We start from the raw sequence: 26,308 nt of genomic DNA, 5'->3' as shown, positions 1-26,308 counted from the left end.
ATTTTATTTTCTTTTCCCTTGAATTTCCTCTGAACAATATTTTCTTCAACTTCTTGGTCTCGTTCCATAAGACCATAAGATATAGAAGCAGAATTAGGCTATTTGGCCCATTGAGTTTGCTCCATTCGATCATGGCTGATATGTTTCTCATCCCATCCTCCTGCCTTTACCCTGTAACCCTTGATTCCATTATTAATCAAGAAACTATCTATCGCTGTCTTAAAGATACTCTGTGACTTGTCCTCCACAACCTTCTGCAGCAATGAGTTCCACTGGTTTGCATCCACCCTTTGTCTGAAGAAATTCCTCCTCACCTCAGTTTTAAAAGGATCATCCATTCAGTCGGGTTCTTGTCTCTCCTACTAGTGGAAGTATCTTCTCCACATCCACTCTATCAAGGCCTCTCAGTATTCTGTAAGTTTCAGTAAGATCCCCCCTCATCCATCGAAATTCCCTCGAATACAGACCCAGAATCCTCAACCGCTCATCTGACAAGCCCTTCACTCTGGGGATCATTCTTGTGAACCTCTGCTGGACTCCCTGCAAGGCCAGCACATCCTTCCTTAGATACAGGGCCCAAAACTGTTCACAATACTCCAAATGGGGTCTGACCAGAGCCTTATACAGCCTCAGTAGTACATCCTGCACTTGTATTCTAGCCCTCCAGAAATGAATGCCAACATTGCATTTGCTTTCCTAACTGCCAACTGAACCTGCATGTTGACCGTAAGAGAACCCAAGTCCCTTTGTGCTTCAGATTTCTGAAGCCTTTCCCCATTTAGAAGAGTCTATGCCTCTATTCTTCCTATTAATGTACATAAACTCACAGATGGTATTCCATCTGCCGCTTCTTTGCCCACTCTCCTAGCCTGTCTGCAGCCTTCCTACTTCCTCGACACTACCTGCCCGTATACATATCTTGGTATCATCTGTTGCCTTATTGTCAGTCTGACAAAGACATTGGGGGCGATTCTCCAAGCCCCGCTCCGCGCCGCGCCGGACAATCGGCGCAACCGCACCATGACGCCCCGACGCCGGTGCGCGATTCTCCGAGGAGCGGAGAATCGGCTCCATTTGCGCCGACACATTTGGCATGGCGCCGGCTGCGGGCCACTGGAATTGGCGGGGACATCGATTCTCCGGCCCGGATGGGCGGAGCGGCCCCGCCGATACAACAGAGTCCCGCCGGCGCCGTTCACCCCTGGTTGCTGTTGCTGAGTACTCTGCGGGAATGCTCGGGGGCGGGCTGTGGGGGGGGGGGGAGGCTCCTTCCCAGGTGGGGGGGCCTCTGATGGGGTCTGGCCCGCGATCGGGGCCCACCGATCGACGGGCCGGCCTCTCCTCCCGCGCCTGTGCCCTGAACACCGACCACTTGTTGTGTCAGGGCCGGCGTGCGGAAGAAGTCCCCCGCGCATGGGCAAGTTGGTGCGGCCCAACTGCGCATGCGCAGGTTGGCGCGGCGCCCATTTGGCACCGCGTAAGGAGGCTGGAGCGGCGTGAACCGTGGGGCCCAGAATAGGTCGTGCCCGGGCTCTGTTCACGCCGTCGTGAAACGCGATGGCGTTCATGACGGCGCGAACACTTGGCCTCCATATCGGAGAATCGCCCCCATTATTTCTGTCCCAATGCCCTGGTTGCCTGGACTTTATCTGGTTCTTTGGGAAGTCTGCCTTTTTCAGTCCCCTTGTCCTGTCCAGTCTTTCTTCTGGCAAAGGTAAGAGGTGTTCACTCCCAATATCCTATCTCCAACCGCAACATATCCAACTAAAGACTAAACTCAAAAGCCTTCCATTATTAAAAAAGCTCTCTGTTACTAAGCAACTACCACATCCTTCTGCTAGCTTATTTCATTGTCATGCTGTAACCATCTCTCAGCATAATAAAAGCAGTTGGAATTGGAAGCAAAACCCTTCACGCAAACACGTTTTCCCAGTAGGAATCCAACTATAGGTTTACCCTTTCCTTACTCAGAAATATTAAATGAAATCCACTTAAAACCATACCTTACTTTTTAAATATAAATCCCTTAAAACTTACCTTTCTTTACCTCGCATCAACATCACAAGTTCTGAACTGTTTTCACTTCAGGCCTCAGCTAGCGAGCTGAGGGTGCAAACTGGCAGCTTACCACTCAATGGAGGGTTCCAAAACTAAACCAATGAAATGGCCAGAAGTTAAACTTTCCTCCTGCGTTTTTTTGAACAGCCCCTTGCAGCTCCCTCAGGTATCATTCATGAAGTCAATTAACATATCCTTCTGAACCGTAAAACTCAAATTAGAGTCGTACCACAGACATCGGACCCTGATATGCAAATTTAAGCAAACTGCATAAGTAGCAGCCAAACCTTGGTCGTCAATGGAGTGGCAGACTTGCCACACTCCCGATCAAGTGCCAACTGTTGGCTGCATATTTCTCAGTTAAGATCCCAGCACCTGACAGTTTAAAATGTTCTGATTGTAGCAGGTTGATTCCTGTTGTTTTTGAACCACTTTGTATGTATATTAAGTGTAATGTTACCTTCAGAAACATAGCAAGACAATTATTTTCTTTGACAAAGAGTCATCCAGACTCGAAAGGTTAGCTCCCTTCTCTCTCCACAGTTGCTGTCAGACCTGCTGAGATTGTCCAGCATTTTCAGTTTTTATTTCCGATTCAGCTTCCACAGTAATTTGCTTTTATATTTGCTTTTACAAATATTTTCTTATTCAACTATGCTTGCCTAAATATACTACTGATAACAAATACACACGTGACAGCATAATTAGTAATATGATTCGAGATAATTTACCTCATGTAATACCTCAAACTCTTTGTAGTCTATAAGAGTTGAAGATAAGGTGTAAATATTTTCAAGAAACATGCGAAGGCCATTTAGCCACCAAATCCATCTAGTTTTGATCATCTTCATTCCCACTCCCATCCCTAATCTCTTCTAATTCCAAGTCTGCTTCTGAAGTTTCTTAAAAGAAAATATAATTAAATAACGTAGCTTTGCTGCAATGTCGCATTAAGTAAGTGACAAAGGTGCACTCCTCAACTTCAGATACAGTATGGAAATTGTAACCCAGACTGATAGGTCAATCGACAGCAAACACAGCGAATGTGCGCATTCTAACCTCATAGATTAACATTACAATTAAAAATGTATTTAAATTGCACAAGGTCATCAGGTGGCTTTATGCTGGGGCGTGCTTTTTTAAAAAACGTATTCTTTGATTCTTTCAAACAAAATGTAATGATTATCAAAGCTGAATAGAAAACCAAACAGCAATGATTAAATGGACATTTTCTTTATGTACAAACTGGCTTCCACTCACCTGGTCTGTAAAAGCTCAGCAAAAGCTTCGCTACCAGCCAAGACATAACTGATTCCAATTGAAATGCTGCAGAAAAACAGAGAAAAATTAATTAAAAGGTAAATATTTTGTTCAGCTATCAAATACAAGGTCATTGTGATTTCAACGTACAGTGGAGTGGACTCGATGGGCCGAATGGCCTTACTTCCACTCCTATGTCTTATAATGCTTCAAAGCCACAGCAGCTTCCAAGAGTAGGCCTCCAGTTAAAATTACATTTAAGCTTCAGTGATGTTACTATTATGTATCAATACTTATTATTTGCTATTCAAATTGTAAAGTGACTCTGTTAACAACTATTTATATTTACTAATAATTGATATATTCAATGCTTCAGTGGTGACAATTTTGATTTTGAAGTTAAATAACTCTTGTTGCATGTTTTGCTGTCTGACATCAATTCTTGCAATTTGGCAAGAAAAGGTTAACTCATTCACTAGCTATATTGTAGGAATCCTGTTTGAGGGTTAGTTAGGTTATTTCACATGTGATCTGACTGTATGATTTAAAACAGGCATAATTGGCAGTAAATCTCAGGTGATTTCTCAGTGAAAATTTAAGGTGAAGGGTTGAAGATTTTGCTAGTTCCTAGAGCATCAGGATACCAAATATTGTAGTTCGCACTATTGCTTCACAGCACCAGAGTCCCAGGTTCGATTCCCAGTTTGGGTCACTGTCTGTGCGGAGTCTGCACGTTCTCCCCTTGTCTGCGTGGGTTTCCTCCGGGTGCTCCGGTTTCCTCAGACAAGTCCCAAAAGACGTGCTATTAGTTAATTTGGACATTCTGAATTCTCCCTCTGTGTACCCGAACATGTGCCAGAGTGAGGCGACGAGGGGATTTTCACATTAACTTCATTTCAGTGTTAATGTAAGCCTACTTGTGACAATAAAAAATATTTTAAAATCCCAGAATCCTCATGTATACCTTACAAATGTTTGCAATGCTGTTTCAGGTTAAGTATAATTATTCAAACAAAGCTAAAAATAACTATGTTGCTAAATATATCATAATCATGACCGTTTCAATATACAACAGCGTTTCCCAGGGACCATAGAATCATAGAATTTACAGTGCAGAAGACGGCCATTCAGCCTGGCCCTTGGAAAGAGCACCCTACTTAAGCCCATACCTCTATCCCATCCCCATAACCCAGTAACCCCACTGAACCTTTTGGACACTAGGGGCAATTTAGCAGAGCCAATCCACCTAACCTGTACATCTTTGGGGCTGTGGGAGGAAACTGGAGCACTTGCAGGAAATCCACGCAGACACAGAGAGAAAGTGAAAATTCTACAGTCACTCGAGGCCGGAACCCTGGAGCTGTGAGGCAGCAGTGCTAACAACTGTGCCACCATGCACAGTGTTCAGACCACTGATTGTTTTGATACATATTATTGAAATGAAATGAAAATGAAATGAAAATCGCTTATTGTCACGAGTAGGCTTCAATGAAGTTACTCTGAAAAGCCCCTAGTCGCCACATTCCGGCGCCTGTCCGGGGAGGCTGGTACGGGAATCGAGCCATGCTGCTGGCCTGCTTGGTCTACTTTAAAAGCCAGCGATTAGCCCAGTGAGCTAAACCAGCCCCTTATTGACGTGGACTTTGGTATTTCAGGGATAATTTCAAAGTTCACAGCTTGCATGAAACAGTGAGAAGGGTATTAACAGAGGAGATAAACAGGCTGGTGAAATGGGCAGATACAACATGGCAGATTAAAATTAAACACAGAGAATCTGACATGACACAGTTTGGTTAGAAGAATGAACAGAGATGACATAAACTAAATGGTATAACTTTAAAAAGGGGTGGAGGGTCAGAGAGAGACATGTGCGTGTGTACAGGCACAAATCTTCAAATGTGGCAGAACAAATTGAGAAGACTGTTGGGAACGTATGTAGGATACTTGGCATTATCTATAGAATCAGGGAACACAAAAACAATAAGTTAGACTAAACCTTTATAAACCATTGGTATTGTGTTCAAATCTGGACAATTTAGGAAGGATGTCAAGACCTCACATAGGGTGCAGAAGAGATTAACTCAAATGGCACCAGGAAATAGAGACTTTGGTTATGTGGAGAGTGTGTAAAATTAGGGGTTGTTCTCCTTCAAGCTTGGAGGTTAAGAGGAAATTTGATAGAGGTGCTCAATACCATGAATGGTTTCATGAAGCTTGTTCCAGTGACCACCAGAGGGCACAGATTTAAGGCAATTGACAAAAGAAGCAGAGGGATAATGAGGATTTTGTTTGAAAAATGCAATGTGTTGTGACTTGGATGCACAATGAGATTGTCAAATGTCTCGCATTACAACAGCGATACATTTAAAGAACCACTCAAAATGATCATGGTCAATGGAAATTAAACACATTCTGGAGTGCAATGGATTCCACAAGGATTTTTAAAATATCAACATCTGGATGTCTTGTCTGTGCTTTAAGAAGAAAGCAAGCAGCTATCTTGGATCAAGGTGATGATCGCTGCAGCACTCTCTCTGGTGCAATTCGTAAAAGTTTTGGTGCCTTTTTGTACATGGCACTTTCTTAATGCTGAGGTTGTTGTCATTAATATATCAATTTCGTTAATAGGTTAGTAGTTGCCAGTTGCAACATTTCGATTATCATCTGCAAAACAAATGCAACATTTATTGTCATAATTTTGGCCATATTTAAAATTTAAAATCTTTTGGTGCCTTTTTAAAATCTGTACATGAAGTGTTACTTAGTGATGTACCATCAATTAGACGCGAGACACGATGAAGATCCAAACTGTGGCTTTAATCAGCTAGTTGTTAGCCCGGTGGTCGCCTACAGAGAAAGGCCGACCGCCGGGAACTCTGGGTACTTATACCCCGCCTCGGAGGCGGGGTCTACTTGCCTCTCGACCAATTGGTGAGCAGTCACATGACTAGTCCCAGCCAATCAGACGAGAGGCACATGACCAGCAATAGCCAATGGGAAACCAAATCTCTGCACCAATGGCAGTGCTCCCACTCATATCACCACATTCACCCCTTGTGGAGAAAGAAGGCGGGGGGTGGGTGTGAGGGGAAGAGAGAGAGGGGGGGGTCCGAGGACTGGTGGTATGAGAAGAGATAATCGAAGATATGGGCTGCCCACTGGCTCGTGGCAAAATTAAACAATACTACATTAGGATGCAAAAAAAAAATTATAATAGAGTCCAATAAGGTCCCATGGTTGCATCAGATGGTCACGATCAGCCTGTCGGGTGCCCGTCGCAGTGGAGTCGGTGGCGTCGGGCCGATGGTCGTCCTTGCATCCGGGAGCGTCGGTCGTAGATGTTTCTCCGTACCCCGGGCCGGTGGTGTAATCGGGGAGGGGGGGTCTATGCGCTGGGTCGTGGGGGCGCGGGGGGTGCTGGGGGGAATTGGGGTTGGGGGGGCTGTTGATGGAAGAGGAGAGGGCCACACGCCGGTGGGTGCCAGGTCCCAAAGCGAGACCGTATCCTGCCGACCATCGGGATACTCCCCGTACGCATATTGCGAGTTGGCGTGGAGCAACTGGACTCGTTCAACCAACGGGTCAGACTTGTGCACCCGCACATGCTTCCGGAGCAAGATGGGCCCGGGGGTGGCCAGCCAGGTCGGGAGAGGGGATCCTGAGGACGACTTCCTAGGGAAAACAAGAAGACGTTCATGAGGTGTTTGATTAGTGGTAGTACAGAGGAGAGACCGGATTGAGTGAAGGGCGTCGGGGATGACTTCTTGCCAACGGGGAATAGGGCGATCTCTGGACCGTAGGGCCAGCAGGATGCCATTCTCCCGCTCGACCTGACCGTTACCCCGGGGGTTATAACTGGTCGTCCTGCTAGAGGCTATGCCCCTGCTGAGCAGGAATTGACGCAGTTCGTCACTCATAAAGGAGGACCCCCGGTCGCTGTGGATGTACGCGGGGTAACCGAACAGGGAGAAGATGGTTAGGAGGGCCTTTATGACGGTTGTTGTGGTCATGTTGGGACAGGGAATGGCAAAAGGGAAGCGGGAGTACTGGTCGATAACACTCAAGAAATATGTGTTACGGTTGTTGGAGGGGAGGGGACCCTTGAAGTCTATACTGAGATATTCAAAGGGGCGGGATGCCTTGATCATATGCGCTCGTTCGGGGCGGTAGAAGTGCGGTTTGCACTCGGCGCAGACGTGGCAGTCCCTGGTGATGGTCCAGACTTCCTCAATGGTGTAGGGCAGGTTGCGGGTCTTAATAAAATGGTAAAAAAGGTGACCCCTGGATGGCAGAGGTCCGTGTGGAGGGAGCGGAGGCGGTCAATCTGCGCGCTGGCGCAGGTACCGCGGGATAGGGCATCGGAAGGCTCGTTGAGCTTCCCAGGACGATACAAGATATCGTAGTTGTACATGGACAACTCGATCCGCCACTGCAAGATCTTGTCGTTCTTGATCTTGCCCCTCTGTGCATTGTCGAACATGAAAGCCACTGACCGTTGGTCTGTGAGGAGGGTAAACCTCCTGCCGGCCAGATAGTGCCTCCAATATCGCACAGCTTCGACTATGGCCTGTGCCTCCTTTTCCACCGAGGAGTGGCGGATTTCGGAAACATGGAGGGTTTGTGAGAAGAAGGCCACGGGTCTGCCAGCTTGGTTCAGGGTGGCCGCCAGAGCTACGTCAGACGCGTCGCTCTCGACCTGGAATGGGAGGGACCCTTCGATAACATGCATCGTGGCCTTTGCGATATCCGCTTTGATGCGGCTAAAGGCCTGGCGGGCCTCCATCGACAGGGGAAAGGAGGTGGACTGGATGAGGGGGCGGGCTTTGTCGGCGTAATTGGGGACCCACTGGGCGTAACAGGAGAAGAAGCCCAGGCAGCGTTTGAGGGATTTGAGGGAGTTGGGGAGAGGGAGTTCCATCAGGGGGCGCATGCGTTCGGGGTCGGGGCCTATCACTCCGTTACGCACTACGTAGCCGAGGATGGCTAGACGGTCGGTGCTAAACACGCACTTATCCTTATTGTAGGTTAAATTAAGGAGTTTCGCGGTTCGGAGGAATTTTTGGAGGTTGATGTCATGGTTCTGCTGGTCGTGGCCGCAGATGGTGACGTTATTGAGGTACGGGAAGGTGGCCCGTAACCCATGCTTACCGACCATTCGGTCTATCTCCCTTTGGAAGACCGAAACCCCATTTGTGACACCGAATGGAACCCTGAGGAAGTGGTAGAGGCGCCCACCGGTCTCAAACGCGGTGTACTTGCGATCACTCGCGCGGATGGGGAGCTGGTGGTAGGCGGACTTCAGGTCCAGCGTGGAAAAGACTTTGTATTTCGCGATCCTGTTAACCAGGTCGGAAATACGGGGGAGAGGCTACGCGTCCAGCTGCGTAAACCTGTTGATGGTCTGACTGTAATCAATGACCATCCGGTTTTTCTCCCCAGTCCGAACTACCAGCACTTGGGCTCGCCAGGGACTGTTGCTGGCCTCGATAACTCCTTCCTTAAGGAGCCTCTGGACCTCTACCCGATGAAGGTCCGGTCCGGGGCACTGTATCGTCTGCTCCGAGTGGCGACAGGTTTACAATCTGGGGTGAGATTAGCAAACAAGGAAGGGGGGTCCACTTTGAGGGACGAGAGGCTGCAGACAGTAAGGGGGGGAATAGGACCGCCGAATTGGAAGGTTAAGCTCTGCAGGTTGCACTGGAAATCCAGGCCCAAGAGGGCCGGAGTGCATAGACGGGGGAGAATGAGGAGTTTGAAGTTTTTGAAAACCCTCCCCTGGACCGTGAGGTCCGCTATGCAGCATCTGGTGATTTGGATGGTTTGCGAACCCGAGGCCAATTCGATTTTATGCTTAACTGGGTGGATGGGGAGCACACAGTGTCTTACCGTGTCGGGGTGGATGAAACTTTCCGTGATCCTGGAGTCCTGTAGGCATTTTGTCTCGTGTCCGTTGAGCTGGATCGTTGTCGTAGTCTTGGCGAGCGAGCGTGGTTGCGACTGGCCGAGTGTGATGGAAGCAAGTCATGGCGAGAGTTCCAGGTCATCCTCGGTGGCAGAATAATCGCCGGCAGGGCCTTCTGTGATGGCCCAAGATGGCGGCGTCCAGGACCCGCACGTGGAATCGGGGTCACAAGGTGGCGGCGCCCAGGACCCGCACGTGGAGCCAGGGCCCCAAGATGGCGGCGCCCAGGACCCGCACGTGGAGCCGGGGCCCCAAGATGGCGGCGCCCATGACCCACACGTGGCTTCCGGGACCCAAGATGGCGGCGCCCGTGGGGACCTCGTGGCAGCTGGGGCCAGTGTCAGTGGCGTTTGCGGGCCGGTCGGGGTAGCCGGGAGTGGGGGTCGGGAGGACCGTGAGCCTGTTGCGGGGGCCGGAAGGCGGGCCAGAGAGGTCGGTGCGCGGCGCGGGGCCGATCCGCAGTCGCTGCGTGGAACAGCAGCGACCAGCTTGGTCTGGCAGACCACCGCGTAGTGGCCATTCTTCCCGCAGCTCTTACACAGAGCGGAGCGGGCCGGGCAGCGCGGGTGTTTAGATAGGCCACAAAAATAGCAGCGGGTCCCCGATAGTTTGTCGGAGCGTCCCGCAGCGCAGGCCTGGGGGGGCGGGGGTCGGGGTCAGCGGAGGACTGGAGTGGCGCGTGCCACGAGGTCCAGGGGGTTGCTGCGCGGCCGGGGGCGTATGCGTGGGCGTTCAGGTCGGCGACCTCCAGGGAGGTTGCTAGGGTCCGTGCCTCAGCTAGGCTGAGGGCGTTCTCCTCCAGCAATCGTTGGCGGATAGAGGAGGATTGCATGCCGGCAACATAAGCGTCTCTAGTTAAAAGTTCCATGTGCTCAGTTGCCGAAACGTGGGGACAGGCGCACATTCTCCCGAGAGCTGTGAGGGCCTGGTAGAATTCGTCGAGTGACTCACTAGGGAACTGCTGTCTAGTCGTCAGGAGATGCCTTGCGTATACTTCGTTGACCGGCCGGAGAAATTGTCCTTTCAGGATAACCATGGCGGCATCATAATCACTTTCGTCCTCAATCATTGAATATACCGCCGTTCCCACGCACGAGTGGAGGATGTGGAGTTTCTGCTCCTTGGTGGGCTTGCTGGCTGCAGTTATCATGTAACTGTTGAAACACGCCTGCCAATGTTTAAAGATTGCAGGCGCATTTGAGGCATGCGGGCTGGTACGGAGGCAGTGAGGCTTGATGCGTAGCTCCATTCTAAAATTCTAGCTGATTAAATTGATGTACCATCAATTGGACACGAGACACGATGAAGATCCAAACTGTGGCTTTAATCAGCTAGTTGTTAGCCCGGTGGTCGACTACAGAGAAAGGCCGACCGCCGGGAAATCTGGGTACTTATACCCCGCCTCCTTGCCTCTCGACCAATTGGTGAGCAGTCACATGACTAGTCCCAGCCAATCAGACGAGAGGCACATGACCAGCCAGAGCCAATGGGAAACCAATGCTCTGCACCAATGGCAATGCTCCCACTCATATCACCACACTTAGTAAATTTGTTTGGTGCCAATTCCCGAATTCCGACCACTGTGAAAACCTTGTACTGGAATATCTGGATAACCATACATTTTCTCAATATTCAGAATGTCATATTATGCTTGATAGCAAGTGTAAGGTGAAATTTCATTGTAAATTGTGAGAAGAAAAAGACAACTCCTGCCAATCACCTATGGAATAATATTGAGAGGCAATCCTAGAATGATTGAGTCCTCAGTAGCAAAGCAATTTCCCAGCTTAGGGTATACTGCATAGCCCCTGTAGCAGAGCAAATGTAAAAAAAGGAGATTGTAGGGAACAGCAATGAAGTGAAATTAAAGTGTTTGATGCTAACATTAACAGTTTCCAAATATTTGAATGTGTGTATGTTTTGTGCTGTACAACATATTTTGTGCCAACTTATTATGCTACTGCTGTTATATAAAATTCAGTATAACTGCTGAAGAAAGCAACAAAAATGATAGTTGCATCCCAGGGGAGACTTAGAGAAATGATAAACATCCACACTAAAAATTGTGGCATCTGTCAGCTGCAGAAAATCCACACTTAATGAGCTGAATATCGATTCCTTCAGTGGAGTAGATACTTGTCTGAATAGTTTGTAATGATTCTAGGCAGGAATGTTTTTTTCGGTTTATGAACTTAACCCCCACAAAAGATGTAATCAGCAGATATTACCAGTAAAGAAGATGATTTCCAAGTAACCTCTCTTTAATAATCTCTGTTCGAGGAGATAAGAAAGGTACGGGCACCTTGATTATCAGCTGAAAAGAATGCTTGCAAGGTCCTAACCCGATGGGTTTGGCAGGAAATGCCGACAAAGTCTTTTATTGCTGATGTGACTGCTATGTTTTCATTAACCTTTTCTCTCCATCAACAAATCAGCAGCAGCGTAAGTCAGTAAAGTCCAGGCAGGGAACCCTGCAATGGTCTTTTGAATGCTGATATGGAGGCCGTAAAATTTTATTGCAAGCTTTCGTCATTCTCAGCAGGAAAGGGTGAAGATGCAGCAGATATGCCAATGTCAGGTATAGAGAGAGAGAATTTGGTCCATAACTCGCACCTGTGAAATGCACACTGGTAATCAGTTGAGGCAAACTCCCACACACAATCTTCACCCCTCAGCTTCTCACAAAGAAGTGTTTTTCTCTGACAAAGTTGTAGCTGGTGACTTTTAGGTGCTCAAGATACCTATCCAGAACTGATGCAAGACTTCATGAATATGCTGGTCGGAGATGTAACACCTGGTTTTGGACACCACTGCCAAATACGATAAGGGCGCAAATATTCATGAACTAACCCCAGCAATCTTAAAAGCAGCCACCACCGTCAGTGTAAATTTCCAATCTTCTACTTAACTCACTGTGGAGCCTGGAGGAGCAGGGATACAGAATCCCCAGAGAAATCGGGTAAATTGCAACCAGTGCCATTCTCAGAGGTTTCTGTTGAAATTATAGCTGAAGAGCAGAGAACCCATGTACGAGTTCAACTCCAGAGTCCTGAAGTACATATACAACAGGAGCAGGAGTATTGGAACATAGGATCCAGGTTACAACCTCCGCAAAGCCATCCGAGGTGCCAATAGAGAATATCAGATCAAGCTAGATTCACAGACTAGCGTTGCAGACTCTCGGCGGTTGTGGCAAGGCCTAAACAACATAACGAGCTATAAAGTGAAGCCGAGCAGTATCACCAACAGCAGCGCACCCTTCCCCAATGAACTCAATGCATTCCAAGCTCGATACCAATTATCCGCTGTCGAGTGCCCCAGCAGCCCATAACACACCCATACCCACCATCACAGCTTCCGAAGTCAGATCAGCTTTCCTGAAAGTGAACCCTCAGAAGGTGACAGGTCCAGACGGGATCCCTGGTCGTGCACTCAGAGCCTGTGCGGACCAGCTGGCAGATGTGTTTGTGGACACCTTTAACCTGTCCCTACTTCTCTGCGAGGTCCCCACCTGCTTCAAGAAGACCACCACCATACTGGTGCCAAAGAAGGACCAGGCAACGTGCCTCAATGACTACCGTCCGTCAGTCGTAATGAAGTGCTTCGAGAGGTTGATCATGAAGCGCATCATCTCCATAGTTCGAGAACGCCTTGATCCACTTCAATTCGCATACCGCTGCAACCAGTCCATAGCAGACGCCATCTCCCTGGCCTTACACTCATCCCTGGAGCATCTTGACAACAAGCAGGGGCAGCAGGGTAGCATGGTGGTTAGCATAAATGCTTCACAGCTCCAGGGTCCCAGGTTCGATTCCCGGCTGGGTCACTGTCTGTGTGGAGTCTGCACGTCCTCCCCCTGTGTGCGTGGGTTTCCTCCGGGTGCTCCGGTTTCCTCCCACAGTCCAAAGATGTGCGGGTTAGGTGGATTGGCCATGCTAAATTGCCCGTAGTGTCCTAATAAAAAAAGTAAGGTTAAGGGGGGGGTTGTTGGGTTACGGGTATGGGGTGGATACGTGGGTTTGAGTAGGGTGATCATGGCTCGGCACAACATTGAGGGCCGAAGGGCCTGTTCTGTGCTGTACTGTTCTATGTTCTATGTTCTATGTTCTAATGACTCCTACATCAGACTACTATTTATTGACTACAGATCCACCTTCAACACCATAATCCCAGCCAAGCTCACATCAAAGCTCCAAAACCTAAGACTTCGCTCCTCACTCTGCAACTGGATCCTCGACTTTCTGACCCACAGACCAAAATTGGGCAGCACAAGTGGATAGCACTGCGGCTTCACAGCGCCAGGGTCCCAGGTTCAATTCCAGCACTGGGTCACTGTCTGTGCGGAGTTTGCACGTTCTCCCCGTGTCTGCATGGGTTTCCTCTAGGTGCTCCGGTTCCCTCCCACAGTCCAAAGACGTGCAGGTTACTTGGAATTGGCCATGGTAAATTGCCCTTAGTGACCAAAAAGGTTAGGAGGGGTTATATGGTTACAGGGATAGGGTGGAAGTGAGGGTTTAAGTGAGTCGGTGCAGACTCGATGGGCCGAATGGCCTCCTTCTGCACTGTATGTTCTATGTCTACAATTAATAAGAATAAATAACAACACCTCCTCCACAATAGTCCTTAATACTGGGGCCCCGCAAGGCTGCATACTTAGCCCCCTACTATACTCCTTGCGTGGCAAAATTTAGTTCCAACACCATCTACAAGTTTGCTGATGATACGATCATAGTGGGACAGATCTCCAATTACGACGAGTCAGAATATAGGAAGGAGATAGAGAACCAAGTGGAGTAGTGCAGCGACAACAATCTATCCCTCCATGTCAGCTAAACTAAAGAGCTGGTCATTGACTTCAGGAAGCAAAGTACTGTACACACCCCTGTCAGCATCAACGGGGCCGAGGTGGAGATGGTTAGCAGTTTCAAATTCCTACGGGTACACATCTCAAAAAATCTGTCCTAGTCCAACCACATGGACTCTACCACCAAGAAAGCACAACAGCGCCCATACTTCCTCAGGAAACTAAGGAAATTTGGCACATCCACATTAACTCTTACTAACGTTTACAAATGCACCATAGAAAGCATCCTATCGGGCTGCATCACAGCCTGGTATGGCAACTGCTCGGCCCAAGTCTGCAAGAAACTTCAGAGAGTCATGAACACAGCCCAGTCCATCACACAAACCTGCATCTCATCCATTGACTCCATCTACACCTCCTGCTGCCTGGGGAAAGCGGGCAGCATAATCAAAGACCCCTCCCACCTGGCTTACTCACTCTTCCAACTTCTTCTATCGGGCAGGAGATACAAGAGTATGAGAACACGCATGAATAGACTCAAAAACAGCTTCTTCCCCGCTGCTACCAGACTCCTAAATGACCCTTTTATGGACTGACCTCATTAACACTAACACCTGATGCCGATGTTATATAGTCATATTGTGCACCTTGTGTTGCCCTATTATGTTTTTTCTTTTATTTCCTTTTCTTTTCATGTACTTAATGATCTGTTGAGCTGCTCGCAGAAAAATACTTTTCACTGTACCTCGGTGCACGTGACAATAAACAAATCCAATCCAAAGAGTAGGTGACTCAGTCCATTGGGCCTGATCGCCATTCAATTAGATAAGGGCTGATCATCTACTTCAACAATATTTTCCTGCACTATCCACATATTCCTTGATGTCATTTGTCTCAAGAAATGTATTGATTTCTGTTTTGAACAGTTCAATGATTGAGGTTCCACAGTCCTCTGGGGTAGAGAATACCAAAAATACACCATCCTCTTGAGTGAAGAAATTCCTCTTCATCTCAGTCTTAAATCGCCTACCCCTTAGCCTGAGATGATGTCCCCTGTTTTTGACCACAGCCAGACTATCCCCATTTCTCTTGATTTCCTTTGTGTCCAAATATTTATTGATCTAGCATGTAGTCAACTACCTAACATGTATAGTCCTCCGGGGAAGAAAATTATTATTGCAAAATTACAGATTTATTTCTGGCTCCGAAAAAAGTTTGAATTATGAAGTAGGATTTAACCATTTAATAGTTTAAATCTGAAACTTTGAACAGAGTTTTCAAATTCATTCTTAAGCTTGTTTATTGCATGCTTTGAATGGCTATCATTGCTGACAACTGACAAATTTCTAGAATTTTCTTCTAATGAACATTATTTATCTCAGGATAAACTGTAAAGTTAATGATTTATGTCATTAGATTTCATACATAAAATATACTCATTTATTTCTGGCTCTGAAAAAAAGTTTGAATTATGAAGTAGGATTTAACCATTTAATAATTTAAATCTCAAACTTCAAACAGAATTTTCAAATTCATTCTGAAGCTTGTTCTGAACCTTCCAAGCGATTTTTTCACAGTGCTCAGCAAAGGTTTATACCAACAAAAAGGAAGGCCGGTAGAAAGAGGGAAAATCGACCGTGGATATCTAAGGAAATAAGGGAGAGTATCAAATTGAAGGAAAAAGCATACAAAATGGCAAAGATTAGTGGGAGACTAGAGGACTGGGAAATCTTTTTTTTTTTAAATAATTTTTATTGGAATTTTTTGAAAAATATATATCAACAAAACAATAATACCAATAACAATAATAGTAATAAACACCCCCAGGCACCCATAACAACGCATATAACAAACTCCCCCACCCCCCCAACCCCAATAAACAACAAAATAAATGAACAATAAGCAAATTAACTTAAACACTATCCGCCTAAACCCCCCCCCTTTCCTCCCCCCCTCCTTTCCCCCCTCCCTTTCCCCCCCTTCCCCCCCTCCTTTCCTCCCCTTCCCCTCTCCTTTCCCCCCTCTCCCCCCTCTCCTTTCACCCCTCTCCCCCCTCTCCTTTCACCCCTCTCCCCCCTCCCCTCCTTTCCCCCCTCCCCCCCGGGTTGCTGCTGCTGCTGACCTAATACCTTATCGTTGAGCCAGAAAGTCGAGGAAAGGCTGCCACCTCCTAAAGAACCCTTGTACCGACGCCCTCAGGGCGAATTTGACACTCTCCAGCTGAATGAATCCCGCCATGTCATTAATCCAGGTCTCCACGCTCGGAGGTCTCGCATCTTTCCACTGCAGCAAGATCCTCCGCCGGGCTACTAGGGACGCAAAGGCCAAAACATCGGCCTTTTTCGCCTCCTGCACTCCCGGCTCCACCCTAACCCCAAATATCGCGAGTCCCCAGCCTGGCTTGACCCTGGATCCCACCACCCTCGACACCGTCTTCGCCACCCCCTTCCAGAACTCCTCCAGTGCCGGGCATGCCCAGGACATATGGGCATGGTTCGCTGGACCCCCGAACACCTGACGCACCTGTCTTCGCCCCCAAAGAACCTACTCATCCTAGATCCGGACATGTGGGCCCGGTGCAGCACCTTGAACTGGATGAGACTAAGCCTCGCACATGAAGAGGAGGTGTTCACCCTCTCCAGGGCGTCCGCCCATGTCCCCTCCTCAATCTGCTCCCCCCAGCTCCACCTCCCACTTAGCCTTCAGCTCCTCTACCGATGCCTCCCCATCTCCTGCATTACCTGATAGATGTCAGACACCTTCCCATCCCCGACCCACACCCCCGAAAGCACCCTATCTCTTACCCCCCGCTGGGGGAAGCAAAGGGAACCCCTCCACCTGTCGCCTAGCAAATGCCTTGACCTGAAGGTACCTGAACATACTCTCCGGGGGGGAGCTCAAACTTCTCCTCCAGTTCACCAAGGCTCGCGAACATTCCGTCAATGAACAGGTCTCCCAACTTCCTAATGCCCGCCCTGTGCCACCCCAGGAACCCGCCATCCATGTTCCCTGGGACAAACTGGTGGTTCCCCCACAGCGGGGCCTCCACCGAGCCCCCCACTTCCCCTGTGTCGCCTCACTGCCCCCAAATTTTGAGGGTAGCCGCCACCACCGGGCTCGTAGTGTACCTCGTTGGAGGGAGCGGCAGCGGCGCTGTTACCAGTGCCTTCAGGCTCGTGCCTCCACAGGACGCCATATCCATCTGTTTCCATGCTGCCCCCTCCCCCTCCATTACCCACTTACGTACCATCGAGACATTAGCCGCCCAATAGTACCCCAGAGAGGTTGGGCAGCGCCAGCCCCCTTCTATCCCTGCCCCGCTCCAAAAAGACCCTCCTTACCCTCGGAGTCCCGTGCGCCCAAACAAATCCCGTGATGCTGCTGTTCACCCTCCTAAAAAAGGCCCTTGGAACGAAAATGGGGAGGCACTGAAACAAAAACAAAAACCTCGGGAGCACTGTCATTTTAATGGACTGTACTCTACCCGCCAACGACAGCGGCAGCATATCCCACCTCTTAAACTCCTCCTCCATCTGCTCCACCAACCTAGTAAAATTGAGCTTGTGCAGCGTCCCCCAGCTCCTAGCCACCTGAACGCCAAGGTACCTAAAACTCCTCACTGACCTCTTTAGCGGGAGCCTACCCATCCCCTCCTCCTGATCTCCCGGGTGTACGACAAACAGCTCACTCTTGCCCAGGTTCAATTTATATCCCGAGAAACTCCCGAACTCAGCAAGAATCTCCATCACCTCCGGCATTCCCCCCACCGGGTCTGCTACATACAACAGCAAGTCGTCTGCATATAGCGACACTCGGTGCTCCTCCCCACCTCTCATCAAACCCCTCCACCTCCTCGAATCTCTGAGAGCCATGGCAAGAGGTTCAATTGCCAGCGTAAAAAGCAAGGGGGACAGGGGGCACCCCTGCCTCGTCCCACGGTGGAGCCTGAAGTACTCGGACCTCCTCCCATTTGTCGCTACACTCGCCATCGGGGTCTCGTACAGCAACCTCACCCATTTAATAAACCCCACCCCAAACCCGAACCTCTCCAACACCTCCCACAAGTACCCCCACTCAACCCTGTCAAAGGCCTTCTCCGCATCCAATGCCACCACAATCTCCGCCTCTCCTTCTGCTGCCGGCATCATTATCACATTTAGCAGCCTTCGCACGTTAGTGTTCAGCTGCCTCCCTTTCACAAAACCCGTCTGATCTTCATGTACCACCCCCACACCCAGTCCTCTATTTTAGTGGCCAAGATCTTCGCCAGCAACTTGGCGTCTACATTCAGCAGTGAAATCGGCCTGTATGATCCGCACTGCAAGGGGTCCTTATCACGCTTCAGGATCAGGGAGATTAGCGCCCGAGACATCGTCGGGGGCAGAACACCCCCCTCCCATGCCTCGTTGAAGGTCCTAACCAACAGGGGGCCCAGCAGGTCCGCATATTTCTTATAAAATTCAACCGGGAACCCATCCGGTCCCGGCGCCTTCCCCGACTGCATGTGGCCAATCACACTGACCAGCTCCTCCAACTCGATCGGCGCCCCCAGTCCCTCCACCTGCTCCTCCTGCACCCTTGGAAATCGGAGCCTGTCCAAAAAATTCTCCATTCCCCCTCCCACTGCCGGCGGCTCCGACCGGTACAGTTCCCTAAAAAAGTCCCTAAAGACCTCATTGACCTCTGCCCCCGCCGCACCACATTCCCAACTCTATCCTTCACTCCACCAATCTCCTTAGCCACGTCCCGCTTATGAAGCTGATGCGCCAGCATCCTGCTCGCCTTCTCTCCATACTCATAGACCGCTCCCTGCGCCTTCCTCCACTGTGTCTCCGCCTTTCTGGTGGTCAATAAATCAAACTTGGCCTGCAAGCTACGCCGCTCCCCCAGCAATCCCTCCTCCGGGGCCTCCGCATACCTCCTATCCACACTCAACAGCTCCTCCACCAGTCTCTCCCTCCTCTCCCCCCTTTCCCTATGGGCTCGGATGGAGATCAGCTCCCCCGTAATCACTGCCTTCAGAGCCTCCCACACCATCCCCACATGGACCTCCCCAGTATCATTGACCTCGAGGGACCTCTCAATACATCCCCGAACCCTCCTACACACCTCCTCATCAGCCACCAACCCCACGTCCAGACACCAAAGCGGGCGCTGGTCCCGCACCTCCCCCATCTCCAGATCCACCCAATGCGGAGCATGGTCTGAAATCGCAATAGCCGAATACTCGGCCTCCTCCACCTTCAGGACCAGTCCCCTACTCAAAACAAAGAAATCGATGCAGGAATAAACCCTGTGCACATGGGAGAAAAAAGAGTAATCCCGAGCCATCGGCCTCCCGAACCTCCAGGGATCCACTCCTCCCATCTGGTCCATAAACCCCCTCAACGCCTTGGTCGCCGCCGGCCTCCTGCCTGTCCTTGAACTAGAACGATCCAGTAGGGGATCCAGCACCGTATTGAAGTCCCCCCCCCCCCCCCATGATCAGGCCCCCCACCTCCAGGCCAGGAATGCGGCCCAACATACGCCTCATGAAACCAGCACCATCCCAATTTGGGGCGTACACATTAACCAGCACCACCCTCTCCCCCTGCAGCTTACCGCTCACCATCACATATCTGCCGCCACTATTAGCCACAACCTCAGACGCCTCAAACGCCACCCTCTTCCCCACCAGGATCGCCACCTCCCGGTTCTTCGAGTCGAGCCCTGAGTGGAAAAACTGCCCCACCCACCCCTTCCTCAGCCGGACCTGGTCCGCCACCTTCAGGTGGGTCTCCTGGAGCATGGCCACGTCCGCTTTCAGCCCCTTCAGATGCGAAAACACCCGGGCCCGCTTAACCGGCCCATTCAACCCCCTCACGTTCCACGTAATCAGCCGGATCAGGGGGCACCCCGCCCCCCTCGACTAGCCATAGCCCATCGACTGCTCGCCCCTGGCCAGCACCCATTCGGCCCGTTTCCCACGGCGATAGAACCTCACCCTGACCCCCCCCCCCCCACCCCCCCCCCCCCCCCCCCCCCCCCCCCGACCCGCACCAACTCCTCCCTGGCCAATCCAGAAGCAACCCGGTATCCCCCCCAACCAGGCTAGGACCCCTCCTAGCCGCGACTCTCCCTCCACTGTACTCCCGTGAGCCAGCTGACATCTGCTGACCCCGGCAGCTCCCGCTCTAACTCCGACCCCTCCCGATATGAGGTCCCCCCTCCTCCCCTGCATCAGCTCCTTGGCACCGCTTCAGCGCGGGAAACCCGGTCTAATAAACACGCCCCTCGCCACCAGCTCCACCCCCTCGTCCCGCAGCGCAGGAAACCAGAGAAAAGCCCAAGCTTTCACACTGCCCCACCCCACCAACGCAGCTCCCAAACAGTGGTCCCAACCCAACCACCAACTCCCGACAAACAAAGACACAGATCACCCACAAACCCCAGTACCCCCCTTAAAACATAAAACCATAACCCACATCGTCCGAAAGTGAGAGAAAAAACAGAAACAAACAGAATAATCCGCTACAGCATAAACAATGGTACAGAAATAGAAAAACTCCCACAGCCCCCAATCTCTAGTTCGAGTCCAATTTTTCAGCCTGCACAAAGGCCCACGCTTCCTCCGGGGACTCAAAGTAGTGATGCCGGTCCTTGTAGGTGACCCACAGGCGCGCAGGCGGCAACATGCCGAACTTCACCTGCTTTCCATGGAGCACCGCCTTCGTCCGGTTAAACCCGGCTCTCCGCTTGGCCACCTCTGCACTCCAGTCCTGGAAGACACGCACTACCAAATTCTCCCACTTACTACTCCTCACCTTCTTGGCCCATCGGAGAACACACTCCCGGTCACTGAACTGATGGAACTGCACCAGCACCGCCCGCAGGGGTTCATTCGCCTTAGGCTACCTGGCCAGTACTCTGTGGGCCCCCTCCAGCTCCAGGGGCAGATGGAAGGATCCTGCCCCCACCAACGAGTTCAACATCACGGCCACATAGGCCGGCAGGTCCGACCCCTCCAGCCCCGCCTCAAGGCCCAGGATCCGCAGGTTCTTCCTCCGTGACCGAAGCTCCATCTTCTCGAACCGATCTTGCCACTTTTTATGAAGCGCCTCGTGTATCTCCACCTTTCCCACGAGGGCCGAAACCTCCGCCTCGCGCTCAGAGGCCTGCTGCTGCAACTCGGGTATCGCTGCACCCTGGGTTGTCTAGGTCTCCAGCAGCTTACTCGTCGTCACCCTCAGGGATTCCAACAACTCCCCTTTCAGCTCCGTGAAATAGCGCAAAAGGGCCGCCTGCTACTCCTCAGCCCACTAGCTCCACTCCACAGGGGCTCCACCAGCCGCCATTTTGTCCACCTTTCCCCGCTTTTCCAGGGGAGCTGCAGCCGTTTTTCTCCTCGCCCCACTTCGAGTCCGCACCATAAATCCCGGGGGGTTTTGCTCTAGACCCCTTTATCCACCAGGAATCGTCGAATCCGCGTCGTTTGGGGCCCTTAAAAGAGCTCACAAGTCCTATTAAAGCGGGAGCTGCCGAACGTGCGGCTTAGCTCCGCATAGCCGCAACCAGAAGTCCAGGACTGGGAAGTCTTTAGGGGGCAACAGAAAGCTACTAAAAAAGCTATAAAGAAGAGTAAAATAGATTATGAGAGTAAACTTGCTCAGAATATAAAAACAGATAGTAAAAGTTTCTACAAATGTATCAAACAAAAAAGAGTGGCTAAGGTAAATATTGGTCCTTTAGAGGATGAGAAGGGAGTTTTAATAATGGGAGATGAGGAAATGGCTGAGGGACTGAACAGGATTTTTGGGTCAGTCTTCACAGTGGAAGACACAAATAACATGCCAGTGACTGATAGAAATGAGGCTATGGCAGGTGAGGACCTTGAGAGGATTGTTATCACTAAGGAGGTAGTGATGGGCAAGCTAATAGGACTAAAGGTAGACAAGTCTCCTGGCCCTGATGGAATGCATCCCAGAGTGCTAAAAGAGATGGCTAGGGAAATTGCAAATGCACTAGTGATAATTTACCAAACTTCACTAGACTCTGGGGTGGTCCCGGCGGATTGGAAATTAGCAAACGTGACACCACTGTTTAAAAAAGGAGGTAGTCAGAAAGCGGGTAATTATAGGCCAGTGAGCTTAACTTCGATAGTAGGGAAGATGCTGGAATCTATCATCAAGGAACAAATAGCGAGGCATCTGGATGGAAATTGTCCCATTGGGCAGACGCAGCATGGGTTCATAAAGGGCAGGTCGTGCCTAACTAATTTAGTGGAATTTTTTGAGGACATTACCAGTACGGTAGATAACAGGGAGCCAATGGATGTGGTATATCTGGATTTCCAGAAAGCCTTTGACAAGGTGCCACACAAAAGGTTGCTGCATATGATAAAGATGTATGGCATTAAGGGTAAAGTAGTAGCATAGATAGAGGATTGGTTAATTAATAGAAAGCAAAGAGTGGGATTAATGGGCGTTTCTCTGGTTGGCAATCAGTAGTTAGTGGTGTCCCTCAGGGATCAGTGTTGGGCCCACAATTGTTCACAATTTACATAGATGATTTGGAGTTGGGGACCAAGGGAAATGTGTCAAAGTTTGCAGATTACACTAAGATGAGTGGTAAAGCGAAAAGTGCAGAGGATACTGGAAGTCTGCAGAGGGATTTGGATAGGTTAAGTGAATGGGCTAGGGTCTGGCAGATGGAATACAATGTTGACAAATGTGAGGTTATCCATTTTAGGAATAACAGCAAAAGGGATTATTATTTAAATGATAAAATATTAAAACATGCTGCTGTGCAGAGAGACCTGAGTGTGCTAGTGCATGTGTCGCAAAAAGTTGGTTTACAGGTGCAACAGGTGATTAAGAAGGCAAATGGAATGTTGTCCTTCTTGCTGCAGGGATGGAGTTTGAGACTAGGGAGGTTATGTTGCAATTGTATAAGGTGTTAGTGAGGCCACACCTGGAGTATTGTGTTCAGTTTTGGTCTCCTTACCTGAGAAAGGACATACTGGCACTGGAGGGTGTGCAGAGGAGATTCACTAGGTTAATCCCAGAGCTGAAGGGGTTGGATTACGAGGAGAGGTTGAATAGACTGGGACTGTACTCGTTGGAATTCAGAAGGATAAGGGGGGATCTTATAGAAATATATAAAATTATGAAGGGAATAGATAGGATAGTTGCGGGCAGGTTGTTTCCACTGGCGGGTGAAAGCAGAACTAGGGGGCACAGCCTCAAAATAAGGGGAAGTAGATTTAGGACTGAGTTTAGGAGGAACTTCTTCACCCAAAGGGTTGTGAATCCATGGAATTCCTTGCCCAGTGAAGCAGTAGAGGCTCCTTCATTAAATGTTTTAAAGATAAAGATAGATAGTTTTTTTGAAGAATAAAGGGACTAAGGGTTACGGTGTTCAGGCCGGAAAGTGGAGCTGCGTCCACAAAAGATCCATGATCTCATTGAATGGCGGTGTAGGCTCGTGGGGCCAGGTGGCCTGCTCCTGCTCCTAGTTCTTATGTTCTTATGTTTTTTATTGCATGCTTTGAATGGCGATCCTTGCTGCCAACTGACAAATTTCTAGAATTTTCTTCTGATGAACATTATTTATCTCAGGATAAACTGTAAAGTTCACGGTTTATGTCATTAGATTTCATACATAAAATAATCTAAAAACCTTTTACTGTATTGGCAGACGACATGATTTAGCTTTCTAAGATATAACAAGCAAAGACTTGTCAATTTTTTGATTATTAAACTTTAATTGTTAAAAAAACAACTAAAGCATGAATACTAATAATCTGAATAAAGAAAATAATTGAAGTGGAAAGAATCATGCAGGCAGACGCTGTGAAATTGTTCGAACTACTTCATTCAAATGTAGCATCCAGTCACTTGCAGGCAGAGTGAATTTAGTGAGAAGAATATCACCTGGAAGTCTAATCTTTTAAATAGGCTGGAGACTTCAAGTAAAAGTACGAATAAAGGCATTGGGTGGAATTTTCCCCCAAAATGGCAAAGTGTCAATCTGAGTGTGAAAACTGGCGCAATTCCCGTTGGCACTGGTGGTAGGATTCGGACGGCCAACTTTTAGGCACGGAGAAAAATATTCTTTCTCCATGCAAAAAAACACCACGCCTGACACGTGCAGCATCTGATTTGCCTGCCCCGGGGTCAATCAGTGCACTTTAATCAAGGAGGAGCTGCATTTAAATGGCTTCACAGCACTTGCTGTCATTCAAGCCAGAAGGTTGGCAATGAGGAAGGCAGCTCATCAATTCACAGAGGGGGACTCCACCCATGTGCTGGATGCCATGGAGGAGAGATGGCAAAATATACCCTCGGGCTGACAGATCTTCCAGCAAGGAGACAGTCGCAGCACTGCTGAGTGCCAGCAGCCTGCACAAGAGGACCGGGGTGCAATGCCGCAAGAAGATGAATGATCTACTCCGTTCTGTCAGGGCAAGTGCTCCTGGTGTCCTCTCTGCACTCCACCTTGCCATCACCCCTCAGAATGTCACTTCGAATCTATATGCTGTCACCTAGCAGGCCCCCAGCACCCAACCTCGCCCAAGCTTCCTCACAGCCCCTGGCACTGCTCTTCAGAACCCATGTTACTCGTGTGCCCACACATGCCAGATATCATCGACATCTGACCCACCAGGCAACCAGCTCACATCATCTCAATTTGCGTTTCTGTAGGATAAGCTTGCCCACAACCACCGTGAGTGGGAGAAGAATATTGGGTTGCCAGAGCAATAGATCTTCCTCCCTTTGAGGAGAGAGCCTTGGAGCTCAGAGGGAAGGAGCATGAATGGGTCTGTGCTGTGAGCGAGGTGGGCCTGTGAAAGAAAAGTGAGGAGCCACTTCACGTTCATCCAGATGACCAATCTCAAGTGAGTCCTATGTATCCTAGACCACTGACCTGCTCATGTAGTAATACCATATTCCTTTCCTTGCGGGAACATCACCCAATCAGCTTGGCCCCTGAACGGCAATGTCCCACCGCTCACTCTCAACGCGACCTTGGAGGAGATCAGCTAAGCAGCGTCACTGTTATCTCCTGCACCATCCACCAGCATAGAGGCACACACCTTAGTGGGCGACCTGAGCAAACAGGCTTCTGGGTCATTATCTGGCCAACACTCTTTCTGATGCACGTCAGGTGGAGGCAGGAGCTTCCCAGGGATCAGACAATCGAAGGTCTGCTGGATCCCAAGATTCAGCTGTGCCCCAGCCAGGTGCTGTGCCTCTAGATACATTCATCCCTCAGTGAGAATACCAGGAGGAGCTGTCAGTGACACCCCTGTGACTGCAAGGCTGAATAGAGGTATCCCAAAGACTTTTGTCGCAGGAACTGGTCCTGGCAATGTGTGGTACCCTGGCCAACACTGTTGGTGTCCGCTTCGCCTGCTCCGAGTTGAGGAGCCTCTTTAACAGCACGCTCCATCGAAACAAGTTTTTCAAAGGCTGTTTTCAGGTTTAAACTTCATTTTGTTAGCAATCTCCTCTGAATGGCTTCATTCCTCAAGCCGCAAACCAAGTGGTCTTCAATCGTATCATCCAGAGAGTCACCATTTTCACAATACTTTGCGAGGCGCTTCAGGGTCGCAACAAACCGTGCAATATTCTCCCTTTCTCGCTGATTCCTTCGTGAGACTGAAACCGCTCCCTGATTATTAATCGGTCAGATGAATAATGGCCCTGGCGTATCTTAACAAATTCTTTATATGTCTGGTCACCGAGGGCAGCACCGTGGCACAGTGGTTAGTACTGCTGCCTCATGGCGCTGAGGTCCCTGGTTCGATCCCGGCTCTGGGTCATTGTCCGTGTGGAGTTTGCACATTCTCCCCGTGTTTGAATGGGCTTCGCCCCCACAACCCAAAGATGTTCAGGGTAGGTGAATTGGCCACGCTAAATTGCCCCTTAATTGGAAAAAATGAATTGGGTACTCCAAAAATAAGTCTGGTCACCGGGTTTATACGGCTGGACTAGTCTTCGGAGTAAATTAAACGTTTTACTGCCAATGGTACTCAGGAAAGCAGGGATGATAATATCCTCTGAAATCTTGTTGGCTAACATATAATAGCGAAACCTTTCTGCGTATATTTCCAATTTTCAGAATCTTCCTCAAATGGGCCTATGGCGCGAAATGTTCCTGCCATTTTTCAGTGGTATTGGGATCTGCTTGCAATTTCCCTCATATTAATGATCTAGCTCATAATGTTACATAAGCCACTAATA

General features: G+C 49.5%; 1 protein-coding gene across 4 annotated transcripts in view; it reads right to left on the bottom strand.

Annotated features, from left to right (window-relative positions):
- Positions 1-26,308, bottom strand: part of si:ch211-51h4.2 — a 477,954-nt gene that overhangs the window by 310,437 nt on the left and 141,209 nt on the right. For all 4 annotated transcript variants that reach the window (XM_038815048.1, XM_038815049.1, XM_038815047.1 and 1 more), the window contains one exon: positions 3,319-3,384. In XM_038815048.1, the coding sequence (XP_038670976.1) occupies positions 3,319-3,384 (66 nt within the window). The remainder of the gene's footprint in view (positions 1-3,318; positions 3,385-26,308) is intronic.

Source organism: Scyliorhinus canicula, chromosome 13 (genome assembly GCF_902713615.1).
Source record: "Scyliorhinus canicula chromosome 13, sScyCan1.1, whole genome shotgun sequence".
NCBI classification, from domain to species: domain Eukaryota; kingdom Metazoa; phylum Chordata; class Chondrichthyes; order Carcharhiniformes; family Scyliorhinidae; genus Scyliorhinus; species Scyliorhinus canicula.
The sequence above is the reverse complement of the archived record's forward strand: the minus strand, read 5'-3'. Positions and strand labels throughout refer to the sequence as shown.